Source organism: Bidens hawaiensis, unplaced genomic scaffold (genome assembly GCF_021521415.1).
Source record: "Bidens hawaiensis isolate Kalapana, Puna unplaced genomic scaffold, B.hawaiensis_p1.1 tig00027538_1, whole genome shotgun sequence".
In the NCBI taxonomy this organism is placed as follows: Eukaryota; Viridiplantae; Streptophyta; class Magnoliopsida; order Asterales; family Asteraceae; genus Bidens; species Bidens hawaiensis.
This window is the reverse complement of record NW_027494458.1, coordinates 3,180-20,881: the sequence shown is the minus strand read 5'-3', so window position 1 is coordinate 20,881 and position 17,702 is coordinate 3,180. Positions and strand designations below refer to the sequence as shown.

Sequence of the window (17,702 nt, the reverse complement as noted above, 5' to 3'; positions counted from 1 at the left end):
GTTTTTCAAACCACCGGTCCCTACTCGTAAACGTATTGATGAAATTGATCTGAGGACGGGCTGGAGGAAGCTCGTACTTAAGGTAAAGCCGCCAAAAACTATGAAACGTGTGCCGGTGAAGACGTTGAATCAACACATTGTCAACTCATACAACCGCTGGTATTACGACAATAGAACTGGCGAGGCCGTCATTGTTTTAGGTAAAGGTGTGAAGACTGAGCTGATCAAGATCATTGATACAATGTTTCTAGTCAACTTGACCGAGACCGACAACGACGTGCTACATAAGAATTGTTGGTTCAGTCGGGACCGAGACGATCCGAGCCGGTTCGAGACGGAAGGTTTGAAAACCAAAGACGGATAGAAACAAACACGAAACAAACGATTTCATTGATAAAAACGAAAGATTACATGCTTGTTAAACACTGAAATCACGATCTATGGCAGGGGGAGGTCGAGCATGGCCTCCCCCCTCATCCGGACAGCACCTGGGCGCCGGGCACGCAAATCCTTAACAAACCACGCCTGAAAGCTGGGTATTTATACCCACTGCTATTCGATCAGGACTCATTCGATCGAATGAGTCCTATTCGATCGAATAGCATACTCATTCGATCGAATCAGAGACTGGTTCGATCGAATGAGTATCCATTTGAAAATGCTCTTTCGAATGGATGACTTTCGGCGTGGACCACTATCTAGGTGTACAGCATACAACATAAACAATCTAAACTATTCGCCAAGCGACGGCCACAAAACATGCACCAACATATTCCCCCTTGGACGTTGCTTGCGAATTGCTGTAAACACCTCTTGCAATCTTCAGTCAATCTCTGCTCTGGCTTGATAATCACGTGGTAGAATACCATCATTGCAGCAGATTCCCCCTTAGACTGAACTCTCAGTTAATGATGCAAAGTGTTCTCCATTGCTGACATCTTCAGACAAGAATTGTTGAACTTGGAGATGATTGAGGAACATTTGACTCTTTTGCTTGATCCTCCTTAATCTCCATTGCTGACATCTTCAGACAAAACAATCTGTTTAAAAACAACCAACTATAGAAATTCCCCCTCAGCGTTAGCGTGTATCCCAATATATAGACGTGTAAGCTCATATCGTCTTCCGCTGACTTAATAATGTATTGGGCAAATGACAGAGGCTTCCGATCCACAGCTACTCCCCCTAAACAGATTAGTTTGTATGCAGATTCATCATCGGAGACAAAGACACATCATTAACTTCGTGATTGCGAATCACCGTTCTTCAACAGAATTCCCTCCACAAAGCGGAATTCTCACATGCGGAAAATAAATATTTAACATGATTGGCCCATAAATAGTCAGATGCTCCTGACTACCCCACAATAACTCAAACTCAGATTCTCTCCACAAAGCAGAATCTTCAGAATGCGGAAAATAAATTAAACTTGGTTGGCCCATAAATAGTCAGATGCTCCTGACTACCCCACATATTAACTCGATTACTGTTATTCATATTTCAAGGTCTGACATGTTGAATGATCTACCTTTCTTCAACCCCATCCGCCAAAGATTGTGCCCTATTACAGAAGTAACACCCAGAAGCTCGTATCCCACATTTTCAGATTCAACCATACTTGTACCCTATTACAGAAGCCTCATCTGAAGCTCGTAGCCAACATTTTCAGGTACAAGATTGAACCCTATTAAAGAAGCATCCCAGATGTTGCTCGTAGCCAACATTTTCAGGCTCAATCCTCGAACAGCGGAGAAAAAGAAACAATAGCCAATGTGTACATACCAAACCAATAACATCATAACTCATCAGTAATCACTTTTCTCTGTTCTTCTGTGTTCTTATAGCAATCACCACTGTAGAAGCTCAATGAACAAGGGGTTATCCATTAAACTTGTAAACGATAATTCCTTCAGGTGATTGTGCTTTGTTCATTGCCCCAATTTGCCGCTTTAACTATTAAACATTTAAACGCTCTGACTTTGCCGGCAAATATCAGTGAAAATTTCACTGTCACCAAACTTTTTCTGGATTGTAATCAACTTGTATAGGATGTCCAGAAAAATCTTCATCACTGACCCGAAAATTAACCGAAAATTTCCTGGAAATTTTGTCGAAAAATTTTTATTTTTGCCAAACTTTTTCAGAAGACTTCCGACTGATAAAAATGGCTTGGGCAAATTTTCGTGTAAGCGGGCGTTCCAGACTCATTTTTTTTTTTTGGTCTGGAACATGTTCGATCGAATAGGGCTCATTCGGTCGAATGAAGCACAGATTCGATCGAATGAAGAACTGGTTCGATCAGCTATTTGAATTTGACACTTTGAGCGGGAAAACCAGTTCGATCGAATACAATCTGATTCGATCGAATGAAGTCAATCGAATGGGCGGGAAAACTGGCGTTTGAATGTGACACTTTTGAGCGGGAAGACCTACTCGATCGAATCAGCCAATCGAATAGGCCTATTCGATCGAATGGCAGATTCGACTCCTTCATCGCCAGCCCAGAAAACGCGAAGAACACGAAGAACACACCAACAGTTTAACGTCCAGAACGCATAAAATCAAGAGCTCGGCTTGCTAGATCGGTTGTTAGACCCTTCTAGCGGTAACCGTGGCTCTGATACCAATTGTTGGTTCAGTCGGGACCGAGACGATCCGAGCCGGTTCGAGACGGAAGGTTTGAAAACCAAAGACGGATAGAAACAAACACGAAACAAACGATTTCATTGATAAAAACGAAAGATTACATGCTTGTTAAACACTGAAATCACGATCTATGGCAGGGGGAGGTCGAGCATGGCCTCCCCCCTCATCCGGACAGCACCTGGGCGCCAGGCACGCAAATCCTTAACAAACCACGCCTGAAAGCTGGGTATTTATACCCACTGCTATTCGATTAGGACTCATTCGATCGAATGAGTCCTATTCGATCGAATAGCATACTCATTCGATCGAATCAGAGACTGGTTCGATCGAATGAGTATCCATTTGAAAATGCTCTTTCAAATGGATGACTTTCGGCGTGGACCACTATCTAGGTGTACAGCATACAACATAAACAATCTAAACTATTCGCCAAGCGACGGCCACAAAACATGCACCAACAAGAATAATATTTTTTTGAGCGACTTGAAGACTATGACCTGGCTATGCAGTTCCAATGCGTTGTGCTTTATGTCATGAGAACGGGATCCATAGCTGCAGAGACTGGAAAACCAAGCGCTTTAAGTAATTTAAAAGACAAAGCGCTCAAGAAGAGGGGGTGTCTGTTAGTGCACGGTTTTGCGTCTCGAGTCTTTGTATTTAACGTTTATGTGTTTGACGTTTTATTTATGTAATAAATAATTAAGATATTCATGTAGTTCGCTAAAGTATAGTCTAGTTCGCTAAGGATGTTTAGCGAACTACATCTAAGTAATTATCCCTCCTGATTCGTTAAGGATGTTTAGCGAATCTGGGGGTGATTCGTTAAGGTTATTTTGTTTATTTGTATGTAACGAAGTGGATGCTAGTTCGTTACAGAATGTGTAACGAACTAGATCCATCTTCTATATATAGTGAACACTGTTCACTGTTAAGTTAAGTTTTGAGTTTTAATAGAAACGAATTGCTGTACAATTCTCTCTCAAGCTTCATACTAATATTATACACATCCATACAACTGATAATATATACATATAACATACAATCAAACGTAATAATGAACTAGATCCGTATTAAGATTAATCGTATTCATACATGTATTAGATCTAAGATTTGTGTATTGTTTAAAGGGTTAATCGAGTTCAAACAATAATTATAGAACAAGTATTTTTAACGTTAATTTTATCTCGAAAAAAATTACGTTAGCGTGTTATAAAGTTAACGAAATGGTAATTAATAATATAATATTAATTGGGTTTTCATGAACCTTGACGGATATGAAAGATTAGTTTTTTGGGAAAAACAATAAAATATAACTTATTATTAATTTTATTTAAGTTAATGTAATTTTATTTGATTTATAATAATTTATAACAAATTACTTTAGTTTAATTAATAACAGAATTTGTTTTAAAAACATATATAAACAACAATGGCCTGATCCGGGTTCGAACACGGTTCTCCTGTCTATACACACATGCACTAACCAACTAGACTAAGTTGTTTGTTGTTAAAAGACCATGAACAAAAATATATACACAAACATACTTGTTCATCTTCTTCATTATAAACCCAAGATTACTAATTTGTAAATTCGTTCTATGTTTGATCAATTTAGATTAGGAGTTTTAATGTACGGCTAAAAATGATTCGAAAACATATATATATATTACATGGGAATGTAATGATTTGATGGTGAACGGAGTTCGGCCGGAAAACAAACTTAGACAAATTATTTCATGATATTGAGAGTGTTTCAAATGAAAAAGATGATTGGAACAAGTTTATTTGAATATTAGGGTCCTATTTATAGTGTTAATTGGAACATATGATGATTAATGATCGTAATTGCGTTTTTGAAAATCTTTACAGCGGTTACGGGGTTAATTCGTACATAATTATTTGTTAGAACAAGTTATTGATGATGATAATGATTTTCCGATATGGTCTATGGTCGTTACACGATTTGATTGATTTGAAACGCGAGATTGAGAGGGTTTTGGGGGGTTCAGCAGAACCGCGGCTTCGCCGACGGCGGGGTTGGCGGGAAAAACACAGGGGGGTAGGGGTTGGGTTTGTTTTATTATAATAATATAATTAGAATAAATTTTACGCAAATGACCCCTCATCTTTCAAATTATATTAAAACAGATTTTAAAATAAAATTACCAATTAAACCCTAAACTTTTAAATGATTAAAAATGAAATAAAAGTTTATGTGGATAATTATCATATTATACCCGTACCGTTTGAAAATCGTTTACATAAAAACTAAAAATCTTGGAGTTTCGTTAACTGAACAAAACTAATAGAAAACTAACAATTATTAAACTTTAATAATCGGGAATATTATATTAATGATGAACGAATAACACGAATACATTGAAACAACAACCGATTCAGTTTAACGAATACAAAATCAAATGCAAAAATAACGAATGTCACGTAATAGACATCAAACGACATTTGAGATTAATTAATAACATATATATATATATATATATATATATGTATTGGATCATTTCAGAAGTTTTTTACAGCGAGGAGTGCGAGAAGTGAAGGTGTAACTCCATTAATCCCTAATTTCACTTCATTTCTTATGTGTAGGTGCGTTGTGTAGGTGCATATGTTTGTGTGTAGGTACGTATGTTTGTATATGTGTAAGTATGTTTGTATGTGTAGGTACATAGGTTTGAATGTGGCTCGGTACATTTATATGTTTGTAGGTAGGTTTGAATGTGTAATTTTGACATAAATACAACCAACCTACATATATGTATGTAACACATATGAAAGGGAGTGAAATTAGGGATTAATGGAATTATACCTTCACTTCTCGCACTTCTCGTTGTAATATCACTTCTAGCAAGATCCATCCCCGGTATATATATATATATATATATATATATATATATACTGGAAGAGTGTCCGTGTGACATTCGTCAAGTTCGATGTCGTGTTTATGTCCGTTTATTTACCCATTTGTAATCGGATTTTTATATTTAATAAAAGCGTCCATTTATTAATTATGTCTTTCGGTTTTGTCTTTACTATACTTACGCATACTCTAAATCTTTTATAGTATCTATTATGTACACTTTTAGCCCCTACACTATAGTGTTTACAACAATTGATCAACAAACCAAAATACATGGACTAGATGGCAATTTAAACGATAATATTTTTTTCCCCTTTTCTTTCCCTTCTCCCCATCGCCAACAGCCCCACCCCCCCTCTAGTTTTTGATTCAATTAACCCATAAATCATGGGATTTGATTAGTTAGTTTGAACCTTAACATGCATGACAATCATCTTTATGGAAAGAACGCGTCATTAACAGCTAATCACATCAATACGAATCAATTTCGTTAATTATGAGCGTGGACTGATATCGACCTCACCCCTAAGACAATTGCATCTAAGAAGCCGTTCCGAGTCTCGTTTGGTATCACGTTTTGGTCGAAACCCTAGTTTTTGGTTCTCCTTCAATCCTTCATCATATTAGGTAATTAATATATGGGTTGGGTTCGGATTTAAGTGTCTGATAGAACCCCTCTGTCAATTTTAATCGACAGAGGGTATATAATCCTCAATTGAGATCAATTTGATTTAGGGTTTATAATGAATTTGGGGAAAACCGGAACTATCATATTTAAATATTGGTTCTAATGTTCTAAACAAAATAGAGACTGGTCCAGATGGTCAGTACTTGTAGATAAACACCTTGAACCGGCCTGGGGTGCGGGTTCAATTCTCCCAGGCTCGGTTTTTCTTGATATTTTTAATATTAATTGTTTTTAAACCTCTTTTATTATTAAATACTTTACTATATTAAAATAAATATTGTTTACACTCGTTTAACTAAACCAAAACCCATTGAACCTTTAAAATTGAGTTTGTTTAACGTTTTCGTATATATATATATATATATATATATATATATATATATATATATAAAATTTGGAATATATATTTTAAATGGTTAAACTTATAGTTTTCGTTTAATATTCCAACAAGAGTTATAAGAATAAATAAACTAATAAAAGTTTTAATTACACTTTTGAAAACCCGGTTTAAATATACGTAACAAACTAACGATCCCCAAATCTATTATAAACCTATTTTTGTTTTGTATTCATGTTTAGTTCAGTCTTTTCACTTTAGATATTTATGTTGTTTAAATTATATAACTAGGACAAATTATCGGGACTTCTCGCATAACCATCTAGTTGCTTTAATCGTTACCATCTCCTCGTTACCATATTCCCTATTCCAAGTGAGTTCTTCATAACCCCATTATAACGCTTTTGATATTTTTGGGGTGTAGCATGTCACAAGTTTATCTCATTAGTTATGTGCTTATTTATAAACCGATTCACAATTAGCATACATGTTAATATTATTCTTGCATATTTTTTATGATTATACGTGAACTTGCTTTCAATGTGTTTACTATTCATATGGTGGAAGTTACGCAAACACATACACATAGTGTGAGGGTCCGACGGGACGTACCTACGCCGTCTAAAGTTACGACTTCGGTTGTTCGTAAGGTGGTTCTCATTTCCCCTATTACTACAACCTCGGCTAAAGGAACGGGAGGACGTCATTAATTGATTTCATTTACTTTTACGCTTGAATATTTATTGCATTACGAAAGTGAATCGTGCCTTTTATATACATGTATACTCAAAAACTTATGAAAACTCACCACCTAATTGTTGAAAAATATATTATTTTCAACGTGCTAAAGGTTGAATCGATGGCATACTAAGGATGAAGATCATTAGTATACCTTAGGATATTTGAATAAAGAACTTATTTATTGTTTTGATGAAGTGTTTCTTTTTATCTTTAATTATAAATAATTGTGTACTTGTTACGCTACGAAATGAAATGATATAATTATTGCTGCTTTAAATAGTGTTAGGAGCTATGAGTGATCTGTACGTTACACCCGGGCATATTCCGCTTAAAGCCGGGGTGTTACAGATTGGTATCAGAGTCGTAACTATAAGATAGGTTGTTAGACGTATCGGCCTAGTATAGTTATAGTTTAGTTTAGGGCCCCGACTTGCATGTATACCCTATGTGCTATGTACCTGCACTTTTATTAAAAGTTCATTCATACGCTCGAACTTATAACATTTTATAGCGTCACATGTACACATATTCACACACAAACTCCAAGGCTTATGGCTAAACAATTTATTTTATGTTTATTTATTTATTAAAAAAATGATTTTCAATCCTCTTAAAGATGGTTCTACGTGGCTGGTATGTCGTAACTGGAAGGGTGACACACTTGTTTTTTGAACCCTTGACACCAAGGTTTTTAAACCTAAGGATAAGCAATGCGTATAAATCCCAATCAGACGCAGGACTCGGTTGCTTACCTGGAGGGTTCGAAAAGGGTGCTGGAACTTATTAGGCCAAATCATACCACGCAAACTTCATACGAACCATAAATTTAAGTTGTCAAACGTGGACATTTTCTTTGTGAATAGAGAATGGTTGCACTCCTGCTCTTAAATTGCATACAAGTCATGGTGGTAAATGAATATCCTAATTTCGATACATCAATATTTTTTTATTTATTCAAAAGGTTTAAGTATTCCACTTCTCGAAATCTTCACTCGATAACTTACGCGCGTAGTACTCTCTCTTTTCAGCATGTATGCTCGTTTCCCTCGTCGTCCTGCAAGAAATTTCCGCCACAAGATGACAGCCCAGATCACTAAGCAACTGGCTCAAATTCACCAAACCATTGCTTCTAATTCGAACTCAGCCACTTCGGGTTCGAACTCCAACTCTTGTCGTTATAAGACCTTCACCGATACGAATCCTCTTAAGTTTGATGGCTCTGAAGGTGCCGCTGCCCTACTTGAATGGTACCAAAGTATGGAGAGTACTTTCCTCCATATCAAATGTCCCGAGGACAAGAAGACACGCTTTACTTCAAGTGTCTTTAGAACAAGAGCCTTAACTTGGTGGGTGCAAGAAAAATCCACTCGTGGTGCTGATGTAGCCATGGCCTTGCTATGGGAGGAACTTAAGGAAATCTTGGCCGAAGAGTTCTGTCCACCCAATGAACTCATGAATCTTGAGGTGGAATTTTAGAATCTTAAGCAAGAGGGTAGTGATAACGCTACTTACACCACTCGCTTCAACGAGCTTAGCGTATTGGTGCCACATCTTTTCACCACTCTTTCTCATGGGATTATCAAGTATGTTCGGGGTTTGCCAAGGCAAATCCAAGACTCAGTCCAAAGCAGTGCCCCCAAAACTCTTCGCGAGGTTGTTGTCCTTGCTGCATCCTTGTCTGACAACCACGTTAAGGTGGGAACCCTCAAAGGCAGCAAGAAGACTATTGAGAAAACCGAGGCCGAGCCTTCCAAAGAAGTCAAGGCCGAAGCCACACCCAAACCAAACCGCAACAACAACAACCACTCCAAGAAACGAAAGCAAAACTATGCCTTAACCCAACAAAACCCACCTCAACCTCAATACCAATAAACCCAAATCCAAAACCTTCAAGCACCACCTCCAAAGAAGCCTTATAACGAACCACACCCGTTTTGCCAAATTTTACAACGACACCCCTAACTCGGCATCCCTTGCCGACAATGCACCCATTGTGGCCGTTACGGACACCTTCTAGGCGCATGTTTCGAATTCATGCATACCCAACCAACCTTCACCAAACCACCCCGCACTCCCCACACTTTCAACCAAAACCGTGTTATAACTCAAGCTCAACCCAATGCTCAAGCTTACCCCACCCCTCGAGCGTGTTTCAATTGTGGAGATCCTAGTCATTTCCGCAACGGGTGTCCCTGACTCACATATCAAATCCAAATGGCCGCTCCGCCTGTGTACCCTGCTCAAGCCTATCAAGTTCATGCCTTTCAACCAGTTCCGCAACTTATGGCAAACCAAGTTGTTCAACCAGTTCAAGCCAATCAAGCCTCGACTTCTCAAGCTACCCCAGTCCTCCCCAATGCTCGCGGGAGGGCATTCGTGATCAATGAAAATCAAGCCCAACATAACAATGATGTGGTGAACGGTACGTTCTTGGTTAATAACGTTTATGCATCCATTTTATTCGATACCGGTGTCGATATGAGTTTTGTGTCATTTGATTTTGAGCCCATGCTTTCGTCGTCTCGTTCTAAACTCGAAAGGTCCTTTACGGTTGAAGTCGCGAATGGTAAAACTATCTTTATTGAATCAGTTATTCGTGGTTGTACTCTAAATCTCAGCGACTATGATTTTTCTATTGATCTCATTCCTATGCAACTCGGATGTTTTGATATCATAGTAGGCATGGAATGGTTAGCTCAACACCGTGCCGAAGTCGTGTGCTTTGAGAAGTATATTCATATCCCACTAGACGACGATCAAATTTTGCGTATTTTCGGCGAAAAGCCTTTAAGGGGCTTAATCTTATGTCATGTACTCAAGCCCATAAATACTTACGTAAAAAGTATGTGGCTTTCCTTCCCGGTGGTTCGTGATTTTCCCGAAGTTTCCCCTGACGATGTTTCTGGTTTACCTCCTACTCGCGAAGTGGAGTTCCGTATTGATCTTTTGCCTGGTGCGAATCCCATCGTCAAAGATCCTTATTGCCTCGCACCTTCGGAAATGCAAGAGCTAGCAAGTCAACTCCAATAACTCTCTAGAAAAGGCTTCATCCGCCCAAGTTCGTCACCTTGGTGCGCACCTGTTCTTTTCGTTAAAAAGAAGGATGGTTCCTTTCGAATGTGTATCGATTATCGTGAACTCAATAAACTCGTTACGGTCATAACGAATTTATGGTTATGCCTTTCGGCTTGACTAATGCACCTGCGGTGTTTATGGACCTCATAAATCGCGTGTGCAAGCCTTATCTTGATAAATTCGTGATCGTGTTCATCGAAGAAATTCTCATTTACTCGAAATCTAAAGTTGAGCATGAAAAGCATTTGCATGATATCCTCTTGTTGTTGAAGAAAGAACAACTTTTTGCCAAGTTTTCCAAATGTGAGTTCTGGTTAAACGAAGTCCAATTCCTTGGCCATATCGTTAATGAAAAAGGCATTCATGTTGATCCCGATAAAATCGAAGTCGTTACAAACTGGAAGACCCCGATTTCACCTATGGAAGTTCGATCCTTTCTTGGTCTCGCTGGTTATTACCATCGTTTCATTTTGAAAATTTCCAAGATCGCTTTACCCCTCACCGCCTTAACTCATAAGGGTAAACCTTATGAGTGGGGGGGCTAAGCAAGATGAAGCTTTTCAAACCTTGAAGCGTATGCTTTGCGACGCCTATCCTAGCCCTTCCCGCAGGAAACAAGGATTTTGCTGTCTATTGTGATGCCTCGTATCAAGGTCTCGGGTACGTTCTCATGCAACGAGGCAAGTTCATCGCCTGTGCGTCACGACAACTTAAGGTTCATGAAAAGAATTATATGACGCACGACCTTGAGCTCGGTGTTGTTGTATTCGCGTTGAAAATTTGGAGATGCTATTTGTTTGGGACGAAATGTGTGTTATTCACCGACCATAAGAGTCTCCAACATATTTTTGACCAAAAAGATTTGAACATGAGGCAACGACGATGGGCCGAACTTCTTAGTGACTATGATTGCAAAATACGTTACCATCCCGGTAAAGCAAACGTGGTAGCTGATGCCCTTAGTCGCAAAACCCATGTCAAAAGCATTCTTCTACTATGCGTTGTTATCCAAACCGATCTTCAACTACGTATCTTTGAGGCCCAACACATCTCCGTCACTAAAGGCAATATGTACAAAGAGATGTCGTGTGGTGCTGAACTCCAACTCGAAACCAAGCGTGATGGTTTGCTCTATTTTCTTAACCGCCTCTGGGTCCCAGATCGTGACAATATTCGCACGTTTATAATGGACGAAGCTCACAATTCACGATTTTCTATCCAGCCCGGTGCAAATAAAATGTATTTCGACCTTCGAACTACTTTCTGGTGGCCCGACATGAAGAAAGATATCGCTATCTATTTCGAAAAAAGTTTAACATGTGCTAAGGTAAAAGCTGAGCATCAAAAACCTGCTGGTTTGCTCGTGCAACCTTTTATTCCAGTCTGGAAGTGCGAAAAAATTGCGATGGACTTCGTCACAAAATTTCCAACCAACAAGAGGCAACATGATAGTATTTGGGTAATCGTCGATCGATTAACCAAATCAGCTAATTTCATTCCCATTCGGGAAAAGCATTCGATCGAGCAGCTCCCTCAAATCTATGTCAGCGAGATTGTTTGTCGCCATGGTATAACCTTGAGTATTATATCTGATCATGATGGTCATTTCGTGTCTCATTTTTGGAATTTGCTTCAAACCGCTTTGGGAACCCGTCTAGATCTTAGCGCCACTTATTATCCTCAAACAGATGGTCAGTCGGAAAGAACCATTCAAACCCTTGAGGGCATGCTAAGAACTTGTGTGCTTGATTTTGGTGGTAATTGGGATACTCATCTTTCATTCGTTGAGTTTTATACAATAATAGTTATCATTCGAGCATCAAAATGGCTCCATTCGAAGCGCCCTACGGCCGTAAATGTCATTCTCATATTTGTTAGTGCACAGAAATTTGACACTGTGGATATGTTATCCTGGCTTATGTTTTGGATCAGTTATCCTTAGCATGTGTTCTAGATCTCGTCAGGATCAAGGATCCACAGTACTTATTATTTACTAACGGTTGTTCTCATGTGTGGTCTTATATTTAGCAGGTATAACGGTTAGAAGACTCAGTCTATCCACTAAATTGCAGTCAAGAAGATATTGACGTGTCTGGATTAATTATCCTTCTGAAGAGTTCCAGAGCTATGTCAGGATCATGGATCCTCGGTATTTGCTGCTATTAACGGTTGTATCTTATATGAAGGCTGATATTTAATATGTGTAACAGCTAGAAGACCTGGTCTACCACCTATTTCGCAGCCTGAGTGATGGAGCACGTGATCAAGGTGGCTGTTACGATTATATTGAAGACATGGCGGATTTTTAGGGATCATTAGTTAATAGTCATTATTACTCATAACTCCCTTGAATTATTATCTTTTATATATAAGGGAGATTGTGATCAGTTAGGGGACACATGTACTTACACACACACTAGAGCAGAAATAAATACTCTCTCTACACACTAGCTTTCTTTGTAATCTCAATCATATACTCCACAAACACTTGTAATCACCTTTTATTTATCAATATAATCGACGGTGATAGTTTTCACCGTCCGAGGGTTTTTTGTGCCGGAGACCACGATAACCATATACTCATCGACCAAAGGTTACCTTGTTGATCATTGACTAACGTGCTTCGACCAAAGATTATCTTATTAATCCTTGACCGGAGTTATTTTACCAACGATTACCTTGATAAGTTTTGACTGAAGTAAGACTATCTTGGTTAAGGGCTTTTTCCCTCGTGATCAAACCTTTGTGTTCACCAATACTACGCTTATACACTTGCCATTATTGAGTTAGCACCTTACCTCACATAACAGATTTGGATACTTGATCCTTAGCAGATTTTTGTCCAAAACAATTTGGCGCCCACCGTGGGGCAATTGGTGCTATAATCCAGATTATTTCTTATCAATTTTCAACTTTTCATACCCATATCACCATCAATGGCCTCTCAATCAACCTCTGCTTCATCAACCATGCCATCCTCGGTTTCTCTCTCATCAAGAACTTTGCCGCCGATGGCTCCTCCAATTACGGGAGCACCAAGGACCACCGCGGCTGGAAGCAAGACACAAATTCCAGTCTTTCAGAGCTCAAAAATTACTGCTGCACTTCGGTGGTCAAATGTAACAATGATGTTTCTACAATGTTTTCACAGGTTAAGGCATAAATGGAGCAGCATAACAAAACCAACCAGAGGATCCTACATGAAATTGAAGATCTCAAGAAAAGAAAGAGGCCAGTGGAGGATCAGATTCCTTTGATGCCTAGGGTGCTGGATTTCACTACTCCAGGATCCATGGCTCAACATACTCAAGGATCCTCGATCCTTCAGCAAGGATCATCCATCCTTCAACCAGGGTCCGTGGGTCAACAAACTCAAGGATCCTCGTTCTTTCAGCCAGGATCATCTATCCTTCAACAGGGGTCCATGGGTCAACAAACTCAAGGATCCTCGTTCTTTCAGCCAGGATCATCTATCCTTCAACAGGGGTCCGTGGGTTAACAAACTCAAGGATCCTCGTTCTTTCAGCCAAGATCATTTATCCTTCAATAGGGGTCCGTGGGTCAACAAACTCAAGGATCCTCGTTCCTTCAACAAGGATCATCCATCCTTCAACCAGGATTCTCTGGGTTGTATCCTCAAGGATCCTTCAGCTCCCAACCTCAAGGATCCTTCTGGTAGAATCAAGGATCCTCAGGAATTCACCATCAAAGGTCTTCAGAGGTCCATGAAGGGGACATCATCCCCATGCATACCATTACCTCTAGTGGACCTGCTACTGTAGCAGATGCCTCTTATCTTAACTACACTTCTGGGATGCCAACGTTCAACCAACCAAGAGGTAACGCCTATAATCACATATCCTCAGACACTAACCTTGGCTCTATGCAGGATACAGGTATCAATCAGGCTATGGCTAAGGAACTTCAGAAGCTTAAGGATATGATATCCAGCGTGCTAGGAGTGGTCCGTCCGATTCCTAAAATACCAGAAGGGAGCCATAAGTTGTCCAGATTTGCTCCACTGATATGCGATGCGGAGATCCCAAAACGCTTTCAAACACCCAACATGAAGGTGTATGATGGGACCACTGATCCAGAAGAGCACCTGGCTCAGTAAAGGGAAAGGATGGAGATCAATCCAATTCCTGAAAGACTCAAGGAAGCTTGTCTATGCAAGGGTTTCGGATCCACACTAACAGGATCTGCACTTAAATGGCTGCTAAGTATTCCTCCTTATCTTGTTACATCTTTTTCACATTGAGTTAACTTGTTCAACAACCAGTTTTCTTGTAGTAGGAAATTTGAGAAGTTAACTAGTGATTTATATAGAGTTGTCTAACCTTATGATGAATCCTTAAGGGATTTTGTTACAAGGTTTGGTAGGGAAGCCCTAGAAATACCTAATCTTGATATGGCTACCGCTGTTGAAGCATTCAAGATGGGACTTCAAAGGGGCTCCCCATTTTATGATGATCTTGTGATGAAGTTAGGAACAGGGCGTTAAGATTCATCCGACTAGAAGATGATAAAAGGATCCAGGATTGTCTTGGGGGGCAAACGAAACAAGAATCCCCCGATAAGAATAAAGGATCCTTATACAGGAACAACAATTCGAAGCCGTACACCAAGTTCAACAATCAAAACATACGAGCAGTCGAAGAAGGAGATGACGATGAAGACTATCCTTGCATCTCTGACTATTGTTTCTCTGTGGACACTCATGGCTTGATCTGTGCCATGAAGGACCTTGGGGAAAAAGCAAGGTGGCCCCAAAAAAACGAGAAGACAACCGCGTTCAAGGACAAGTCTAAGTGGTGTGCTTTTCACGAAGATTTTGGCCACATGACAGACGAGTGCATCGGCTTAAGAAGGGAAATTGGATACCTCTTGAGCAAGGGTCACTTTAAAGAACTCTTGGGAATGAAGAAATCCAAGATCTAGGATCCTGAAGACCTTCCAAAGAAAGCGACTCCACCACCACAAGATGCTCATGTAATCAACTTCGTCGCCAGAGATTATGACATATTTCAAACCTATTGTTCTGCAGAAGTAGAACCTGTGAAAGACTTCAAGTTGGACGATGAAAGAAGGCTGCTCATCCACACTACTCGAATAACTGATCAGAGAGTCTTCTTCGATTTAAGTATCCAGGATCCTCACCAGGATGAAATGGATGTGCGAATGGTCAATTTCATCTCTGGAGGATCAGACATATGTGGAACTTCCTTCTCGGCAGCAAAGAGGCTCGCTAAAGAGATCAACTTGGATAACGGAGAACGACCAATAGTATCTACCACTTTGACAACAGATAAAAGGATCTTCTTCGATGAGGAAGATAAACTAAACATCCATGATCCTCACCATGACGGTTTGATTATTACTTTATTTATCGCTAACCATTATGTACGCAGGATCCTAGTTGACGGTGGGAGCTCGGTCAACATTATCCAGCATGATATCCTCAAGAAGATGAATATACCAGATTCGGAGATCATTCCTAGAACATCAGTGCTAGTCGGTTTCAGTGGAGAAACCAAGAAGACATTAGGGCGCATCAACCTCCCAATCTATATTGAAGGGTTAAATTCATATAAAAAATTTTGTGTTATTGATAACCTTTATTGTTACGATGTCATTTTAGGCAGGCCCTGGCTGCATGGAATGAAGGCGGTGGCCTAAAAACTTACCAACAATGCATCAAATTACCTACCCCGTGTGGAGTTGTGAAGATAGTTGGTGATCAGGCAGAGGCCAAGAACTATTATTCTTCATCGATGAAGCCAACGACCAAGCAAACTATAGCATAGCAATTACAGCAACATCCTAGGGACGTGCTGGAAGCTCGGGAGAAAGACCGTAAAGAAGTATCTTTGGACCTCGAGGATCCAGAGATAAAGGTGTTCCTAGGATCCAGTATCCCTAGCAAGATCGAGGAGGATCTCATATCCTTCTTAGGCGAAGAAAATCTGCCTTTGCCTTCAAGCACTCAGATATGACAGGTATTTCAAAGGAGGTAATTACTCATAAGTTAGGCCTTGATTTGTTAATTAAACCCGTCCATCAGAAGCGAAGAAAATTCGCTCCTGAGAGGAACGCGATCATACAAGAAGAAGTTGAAAAACTTCTTAAGGCCGGTAGGTCAGAGAGGTTAAGTATGCTCGATGGTTAGCTAATGTGATTGTTGTTTCTAAAAAGAATGGAAAGTGGAGGGTGTGTGTCAATTTTACTGATTTAAACAAGGCATGCCCCAAGGATCCTTTCCCATTACCACATATAGATTCCATGGTGGATGCAACGGCAGGACATGAAATGCTTAATTTTATGGATGCTTCCTCTGGATTTCAACAAATTCAGATGGAACCATCTGATCAAGAGGGATACAACATTCATGACTCCTACCGGCATATACTGTTATACTGCTATGCCGTTTGGACTAAGAAATGCAGGGGGCAACATACCAAAGACTAGTCAAAATGATGTTCAAGGATCAGTTGGGCAAGACTATGGAAGTATACATAGACGATATGGTGGTAAAGTCAAAGAAAGCTGAGGATCACCTTAGAGAACTTGAAGAAGCATTCAATATCCTTGACCAATATAACATGAAATTGAATCCGTCAAAATGCACTTTGGTGTTAAGGCTGGAAAGTTTCTGGGATATATGGTGACTAAAAGAGGAAATGAAGCAAGCCCCGAACAGATTGAAGCCATCCTCAATTTGAAATCTCCTGCAAACGCAAAGGATGTCCAAAGGCTCACAGGAAGAATAGCCGCTCTCAATAGGTTTATCTCAAGATCCTCCGAGAAGTGCAAGGACTTCTATGACATCCTTAGGAAGAATAAGAAGTTTGAGTGGACGGAAAAGCACGAGGCTGCACTTACAGCCTTGAAGGATTACATATCCTCAGGACCGGATCTGATGAAGCCTGTGGATGGAGAATCCTTATACCTTTACCTAGCTGTGTCAGGTAATGCAGTAAGTGCCGTCTTGGTAAAGGATCATGAAGGTGAACAACATCCCGTTTATTATGTAAGTAAAAGTCTTCTAGATGCAGAAGCCAGGTATTCTCATTAGAAAAATTTATTCTTGGACTTATTATGGCTTCTACTAAATTAAGACATTATTTTGAAACTCATACTATTATTTTAAGAACTAACTATCCTGTTAAGAATGTGCTTAGAAAACCAGAAATGTCAGGTAGGATGGCCAAGTGGGCTGTGAAGCTGAGTGCATATGATATTTAGTATGAGCCTAGAATAGCCATTAAATCACAAGCGCATGCAGACTTTGTGGCTGATTTCAGTAGTGACATACAAAATGAAGCTGATCTAGAGGTCCA

The 17,702-nt window shown here is 39.6% G+C and overlaps 1 protein-coding gene across 1 annotated transcript; it reads left to right on the top strand.

The window, feature by feature from the left end:
* Window positions 1–9,501: 9,501 nt before the first annotated feature.
* On the top strand, window positions 9,502–10,098 carry LOC143575551 (uncharacterized; the record flags this gene model as incomplete). The annotated part of the gene is made up of 1 exon (XM_077059896.1): window positions 9,502–10,098. A coding segment is annotated over exon 1 (597 nt), but the record flags the coding sequence as incomplete, so codon positions are not given.
* Between the last annotated feature and the right edge of the window lie 7,604 nt (window positions 10,099–17,702).